The 8,068-nt window shown below is 40.8% G+C and overlaps 1 protein-coding gene across 1 annotated transcript; it reads right to left on the bottom strand.

Annotated features, from left to right (window-relative positions):
• Positions 1 to 440: 440 nt before the first annotated feature.
• LOC124651864 (ribosome quality control complex subunit NEMF-like) lies at positions 441 to 7,615 on the bottom strand. The gene is made up of 14 exons (XM_047190887.1): positions 7,495 to 7,615; positions 6,685 to 6,797; positions 6,490 to 6,586; positions 6,258 to 6,382; positions 5,467 to 6,070; positions 5,074 to 5,259; positions 4,633 to 4,926; positions 3,832 to 3,984; positions 3,264 to 3,418; positions 2,979 to 3,084; positions 1,898 to 2,866; positions 1,715 to 1,796; positions 1,092 to 1,448; positions 441 to 982 (listed from the first exon to the last, which is right to left on the bottom strand). Exons 1-14 carry the CDS (start codon positions 7,597 to 7,599, stop codon positions 789 to 791), a joined length of 3,540 nt encoding a protein of 1,179 aa, XP_047046843.1. The 5' UTR covers positions 7,600 to 7,615; the 3' UTR covers positions 441 to 788.
• Positions 7,616 to 8,068: the final 453 nt, after the last annotated feature.

Genomic DNA, 8,068 nt, shown 5'->3' with positions numbered 1-8,068 from the left:
TATATCGCCCCTTCGTCGACAATTCTGAAGCAGTACTTGACGGTGTTCATGTCGAGCAGGCTAGGTGTTCGACGCAAGTCCGTGTTGTCAGCATCGTATAAGGTTGCTGGCATGAGGCAAATTAAATAATCAATGCCCCCGCAAAAAAAGTCAATGCATATTTCATAAACCAATTAAGAAGTACATTTAATGATATTTTGCGCAATGTTAGCTAAATCCTGCTTGAACGTTAAGATGTTTTGCTATGTTGTTCTTCCAGGTGAACAAGTCCTAGGCTAGCAACATCAGTTATGCCAAAAGACAGGGTGCAGAGGCTGGAGTGGAACCGAAAGACCAATCAGATGTGCCCTCTGGAGCAAGATCTCTTGGAGGGCTCCCTTGGGTTCAACATGACCAAAGCACAAGGAAGATTTATAGAGAACAGAAGCAACAAACAATGCTTTGTCACGTGGAGAACAGAACTTTATATAGGCGATTACCATTTAACACAAAAAATGTAGAGCAACACTGAAATAAAATTTGAGGTTTTCTTCCCTGTAGCTCTTTACATCAATCAGTTCACAGTGGGACACCAAAAGGTAAGGTTCTATATAGGTTGTCCCCTGTTGCATTGCCTCGTGGCCTCTCAAATGCCAGTGAGATGTCTACACTTTGCAAGCACGATAATGGGTATCAGTTTGCTACCTCCAGATGAGCCTCAAGCGACAGGTGGCAACATTTACATATCTTCTGCAGATGAATCACAGGGGTGGATCAGAACTTCAGTCCAGGGTCATGGCGGTTTCAAACTAGTTGTTTTTTGCTGCCTTTTTCCCTTTCTGCTTCTGCTTCTGCTTCATTTGAGTGAGGCCGGGTGCGGTGATCTTGGCATTCCCTACAATTGCAGCCACCAATTCAGGATCCGTACATGCCTTCATTAGTTCCTTCTCGCGGTTTGTTGCATCAGGGATGTGCATGAATAAGCTCATAGCAGTTTTGGCAGCTGAAATTAACAAAACAAAGACATCAGGACACTTGATCTACCAGAAAATATAGAACACAGGAAAGGCAAAATGGTGTGACTTCATGTTCCAGAATGAGTAGAAATGTACCTTTTCCTTTCTTTGCGGTGCCCGGGGTGATCTTGACACGATATTTGTATGTCTGCAATGCATTGTAAGGGGCACATACAGGTACAGCATACAGCAAAATGTCACTTGCCAGCGGAATTCCAGTTAAGTAGTCCAAATCAATCAACTTTTCTTTCTCTTCATCACCAAGTTCATGGATTTCATCTTCATCCATGGTAATGCTGCCACCAACAGGAGCAGCAGTTTTGTCCATACCATCGCTGCTTCGACCAACGCTGACTCCAGTTGAATCCACCACAGATGTACTTTCCGGGCAATCACGAGATAGATGCCCAGACTTTTTGCATTTATAACAAATTTTTAATGAGTCATCTTCGCCTGCAAGGGTAAAGGAATGAAAGCTCAGATAAGAGGCTAAATTAGACACAAATCTAGTACCTTACACCACTAGTTCATTCAATGTTTTGTCATGACATGAAAGAAATATTGATACTATCTTATTTTATCTCGAATGCAGATGATTTGTTAACATGGTAATCCAGCACAAGTCCTTATCATGATATAGAGTGGAATAATAAGCGCAAAAATGTAACTGAACAATCACAAGGATAAATTTAAAAACAAGAGAAAGTTGTCTAAAGTACCAGTTGATGGTTTTGATTGTTTTGCAGTGGTGTCTTCTCCATCTTGTGAAGGTTTGTCCTTTTGAGAAGCTTTTCCAGAAGACTAGTACCGATAAAAGAGGTTGTCAGTCCCAATGAAAAAGGCGAATACAGTGCAATGGCAAACAAAACAAAAGAAAACATACGGGTAGCTAGTGTTCTTACCGCAAGTAAAGCCATACGGATTTCTCTTTCTTCTTCATCCTGCTCTGCATACTTCTCTTTAATCTTCTTAAGCTTGCTCTTCTGTCCACGACTTGTTTTCGTATGAGCAGCCTTTGTGTTATCCTTGCCTTTTTCGTGCTGCGAGTTATCCAGCTTTTTGACAGATTCACCATTAGCAGCCTTTGTGTTATCCTTGCCTTTTTCGTGTTGTGAGTTATCCAGCTTTTTGACATATTCACCATGTTGGGGGTCACTAGTAGACTCACAAGTACTCTGGCCCTTCTTCAGTTTTCTTCTCTCTGCTTTTGATACATATGGTTTCTCTCTTAATGTTGATTTCTTCAAATCAAGATCATCGTCTTCAGCTAAACTTGAAAGACTGCTGATGAGCAAAGAGCTTTTACCCGACACATTGGCAGGGCCCAGACCAAGATTCTTATCCAATAGATCCTCCAGTTGAGATGAAACGGAATCATCCTGCGTTTCTTCCTTGAAAGCGGAGGTTCCATTGTTTTCCAAAGTTTTGGTTCCAGCAACCTGTTCGGATAAGTCGGCAGTATCCATGTTACCAGAGTTTATATCATTATTTCGGTGAGCACTTGTATGGTCCATGCTTGATTCATTTCCATGAGTTACTATACTCATCTCACTGTCAGTAGCAAGCCTGTCATCCGGTTCAAGATTACTTGGGTGCTTTCGAGGATCAACTTCGATTTCTGGAAGGGCATCATCTTCACCCCTGATCCTCCTTTCATTTAGATGAGATGCCAAGCAACTCTCATCCAAACGGAAGAGAATACCAAATCCCATAACAAGGGGATGAGGTGGGAGAAAGTTTTTCTTGCCACGGATCATAAAACTACCAACAGTGAGGTACTCGCCAGTGGGGGCTGTTTTGCTAACTTGATGAGGATATACCCACCAAGCACTTGTAACAATTTTTGAATCCCACGCTTTGCTGTGGCATACCTGCAAAAGAAACTCGTGATCAATAGGGATAATTCATATGAACACACCCTTCACAAGTATTGCCACAACACATGTAGTAAATTAGTAATACATAATCACATATTTAACTCACAGTGTAACATCCTGCTTGGTTTAGAGTCAAGGGTGGTATTGGACTGTCAGGTTTGTGGTTCTTGATGATTGTACTGGAAGCACCATGTAACTCAGCATGCACATACCTATTAATGATTGAAAACAAGCCAGTAGCTTTTGTAAGAAATAAGATACATACCACTATGGTATAAAAGTTACAAGATATGGGGTAAAGTGGTTCTATGATGAATTGGAAAATGAAATGAATAGTTTGGCAACAAGCTTATAAATGGGTAATAGGCTAATAGCTAATAAAGGTACTTACAAATCTCCTTTAGACATATACCGCTTGACAACCAACTCATTTTGTTGAGCATCTCGACCACTGATAATCAAATAGTTTTCACTGCTGATAAACCAATTGAATTTCTCAAACCAGTGAACTTTCCTCATATGAGTGATTGCAGCCACAGTTTTTTCCTACAAATGTGAAGATATGAAAGTTTTTTAATATAATACAAAGACAATGATTCTTGGAATAGAATTTACTGTAAACACATAGTATGAGTATAGTAAACAAGCCAAATACACAAATATTTGGTTTTGGAGGACAGGTAAAGCTTTTTACTAGTTCATTGACCTCTAATTATTAAAAATAACTCCATTAAGAAGAAAACCAAATGAACAATGTAGATTTTTTTTCTATAGGATATAGGATGAAGCTGAGTTGCACCGGCTTATGTACTTACAAGGAAAACTAAAACTTAACCAACATGTTCTAGTATGGAGAAAATGTTAACTGCCATTTTGCTACTGATGGAGCTCTTGGTAGATACAACCGTACAAGAGAGTAACAAATACAAGTGTACTACATGGGATACAAAGTAAGAAACCTGAGCAAGCTGAAGACGTGTCTTCTTCTCGGCTGCTTTGAAAGCTTTCTCATGTGCTGTGATAGTCTTCTCTTGTTTGGTTTCCTGTTTTTTCTTCATTTCGTACCACCGCCTAGCATTTGCATGTGCAGAAAGTGACAGATCGACCTCTACCTAAAAGAAAATGAAAACAAAGTTTTTCATGAAACAAAATGGCATGGAGAAATTATTAGTGCTAAACTACAGTGTGTAAGCACGATCAAATATTGCAGTATATGAATACAATTAGCCTCCTAATTTCCATTCTGCCGCATCTTTTTTGTGTAAAATAAATACAAATCAACTCTCTGTCTAATCAATCTTCAATATTTCAATTCAGGAAAAATAAATCCTCCACATGAATTTGTAAGGAAAAATAAAGACAAGTGATACACTAATACAATATATGTACTGATAAGTAGTGAGAGGCTCTCCATAAGAATAAGTAGTTGGTAAAATTGGCTGTCTAGAGAAATCGAAGGCTAGAAATTTTATGTTACTCCAATTAAGGCGGATACATGAGGGGATTAACCAAGTGGTATCCTCAGCTTAAAGAACTTACACCAAATCAGTGCAATGTTGATAGAAGTGTAAATATCAGGGGTAAAAAAAATCAACAAACCAGATAGAATTGTTTGTGGAACATGACACCTTAGGTCACATAACCATACATCCAACATTGCGAGTAAGATATAATTTCAAATATTCAAAGAATATGATACCTCCATGACAAAGACAATAATCATGGTACAAAACTACAAATTAGGTGTTTGTGGAACATACCTTCTCAACAGGCGCAGTTTTCTCATCCTCATCCATGTCATCAAGATTATTGCTAAGAAGTAGGCTAATGCAATTTTTTTCAAAACTGAGCTTATCGATCAGACCAGCTACCGGATTTCCAGCCTTTCTCTCCTCTTTAATCATGCGAGTAAGAGCTTCCCAACTCATTCCATTTGCAAGCGAAACACGAACAGCTGTAATTGCTGCATCGACATCCTCCAAATTGTACTCAATTAGTTCTGCCATACTGATGCAATGGTCTGCTTCCTTCCTCAATGTATGCACACGATTCTCCTGCATGACAGAACAGATGAATGGACTATTAGGTATCGAATGTACTGCATGTTTGAAAGAGAGATGCCCTTCAAATAGAACCAAACTTAAGCAAATTATGAGCAATGTGATTGCAAGGCATAAGATGGAGAGTGAAGTGGGGTGAACCTGATCCAGCTTTATTTTGTTGAGCCTATGGACTGCTGAATCCTCTTTTGCTTTTTGCTGTAGATCCACCCTTTGACTTTCTATTTTGCTGTAGAACTCATCTAATGCATCATCAAATGTCTGAAATTCATCATATTCCCTTGACTCAAATTGCTTCAGCAGGATAGGGCAATATTCATCATATATCTGTGTATAGCAGAAAAATTACAGTTAGTACATTGGTTTGAAATTCACCATATCATATGCAAATGTGCTGCTGCCTAAACATAAATTGGGGAAAAATCCTCTTTAGATCCGCAAACAGACATCACTAATGAACAAACACAAATAGCAAATATGTGCAGTCACATACACAGAAGTACACCTAGAAACACAGGAAAACAACGGAGGCACCTTCTGGTTCGTAGAAGACCCTTCTGAAGGCATGATGTTTTTCTTTGCAGCCATCTTATTCTTCATGAGAATGTATCCCTCGGGAATCTTTTGACCAGAGATGATATCTACGAGCCAGTCCTCAAACCTTGTAACAGATTCTACTAGAGACTGGATAGTATGATCATCAATACTGCTCTCTGGATCTTTCCCAACCTTTGAACTTGGAAGCAACCCAGCATCTAATATGATATGCTCCGCTAGTGCTGGGCCATAAGCCAATGCCTCCCCAAGAAGTGTCTTCAGAGTAGCTTTATTTGATTGACTGCCATCGCCCGCTTTTGCATTGGAACCTGCCTGCTTAGTTTTTGCAGCAGACTTCTTTTCAGTTCTTTTAGATGGTTCTTCCGGTTTATCAGTAACAGGCACCTCATCATTGGCGTGTTCAGAAGGTTGCTGACTATCAACTGAGCTAGGTGTAACTTGGGAAGATTCTTTGTCATCGACTGTATTAGACAATTTCAATGTTTCTTTTAACTTTGTTAAGTCAGTCCTTTCAAAGGTACGGCAAGCTTCTACCGGATAGCGATGGCGAGACATGATAGCCAATCCTTTGTTGTCGTCTCTGTAAGTTTCATGACAAAAGATGAGTACAATAAACAAACAGTAAGCATCAAAGGTTAATAGAATTTCTGGATTGCCAGCGGAGATTATGATAGTTTATTGTCCTATTAAGTCCTCACTTCAGCAACAGACTAATGGCACCTAATATATACAGCAGACTGAAATAGTGCCGCACAAATTAGACTGACCTATGAGAACGGAGTAGTGTCATCACTGTGTATTCTGAATCTGTGAGGATGATATTTCCTTGAGCGTACAGCTCCAGAATTATAAAATGTGCATTACTGCCAAGTCCAAATTGAAAAAGGATCATCTGCGATTCAATCAAAGACATCATTAAACGGTGCAAGCCTCAACAAGCACAAAGCTGCTGAATTCAAAAAGATTATTATCCAAGACGAAATGAAATTAGATGGGTACCCTATCATATCCTAGCATACGGACATCTTCAAGCCTCTTGCTACGAACATGCTTCCGCAGCTTGAGAGTGAATCCAGAAGGTGTGCTGCTCTTGTCACTGAAGACATAGATACACAAGGGGATCTGTGCATTAATATTCTGAAACAATCGACATCAGATAAACGTATACATCAACAACTGTGAGCAGCATCCCACCGAACGTATTGAGTGGTGTGCAGTCTGACACCACTTTCCATGAGCAACAAAACCTTCTCGCTTTCCCCCGACTCAGTGATCCCACTGCTGTTCATCAGCTTGAAGATATAAGTCTGTCCAAGCGCAAAACAGATCACGTAAAACATCCACCTGGTAGATAGCAAAACAAGATGCAGCGTGCAAGGTTGCTACAACTAGAATGTAATCCACTAGAGGAGATCGGCCAGCAGTTTCGCCATGGAAACAGAAGATGTTTACAGAATCATTTTGTTTCTCTAAGCACTAGACAATTTTATCACATGAAATGTGTAACAGCATAATAAATGTAACAAGATAGTCAGCCCGCGGTACAGAGAGTCCTAACGGGTTTGGCAATTTTGACTACTGAATTTTAGGAACACAGCCACAGCAGAAGGAAACATTTACAGAATCTGACACGATGCAACTTCGGAGCATGCCAAAATTGCAAACAGGGCAGCATACTGGGGTGGCCTACACCTACCCTAGCCCCCAAACTGTATGTTCTAATTTATAGCTAAACCAAGTCGTTTGCCAGTGTGCCACCAGTGCTCAAAACAGACTACACAAGCCTCTTCCAGTACCAAACCAAGTATCACAGAATCAGAGCCTAGTCACAAAACCACGTAGAAATCTGCAGAAATCTCCAGATAATCCGGTGTATTTTAACTACTCGACTCCCCGGCGGGTGAGGCGACTATGCCGCTAGCGTTCCGCGCCTATGGTTTGACGCGAGCAGAAGAGGGGGGAGGAAGGGGCGATGGGGGGGTGGCGAAGAGAGAGACGGGCGACCTTGGGGGTGAGGTCGTAGACGTTGGAGAGGCGCATGCCGATGAGGCGGCGGAGGCACTTGACCTCCGCCGCCACGTCCGCCGTGGTCATCCGCGCCTTCACCATCTTCGCCGCCGCCGCCGATGCTTCCTTCCTTGCGGCCGAGGCTGCTGGGGTTCTCTTCTTCCCTTTTGCCTCTCCACTCCTCGACTCGTTGGGGGCCTAGAATTGAATCACAGGACGGCCCGCTAGGACCCTTATTGTGATGGGCCATTCCAACAAAGGCGGTTTCATTTTTGTGTTTCTTTTTACCTTTTATTTATCGTTTTCTATTTTACAAATGACCATTTTTCTTGTACTGTAAAAAAATTAGAAGTGTTATCAACATTTTTTCACATATGATAACAAATAATTTCTAGAAATACATTGTGGTGACCCTGCATACCACTGCATGTTGTAGTATGCCAGTCGTTGATATAACATTCGCGAAGTACCATTCCGCAAATATTACATCCCTCAGAGTAGTACAACAGAACATAGCAGGGTCCATAACTCATTCACATATTATTACAATTATCATACACAAGTCGTCTCG

Source organism: Lolium rigidum, chromosome 5 (genome assembly GCF_022539505.1).
Source record: "Lolium rigidum isolate FL_2022 chromosome 5, APGP_CSIRO_Lrig_0.1, whole genome shotgun sequence".
NCBI classification, from domain to species: Eukaryota; Viridiplantae; Streptophyta; class Magnoliopsida; order Poales; family Poaceae; genus Lolium; species Lolium rigidum.
This window is presented reverse-complemented; position numbering and strand designations above follow the sequence as displayed.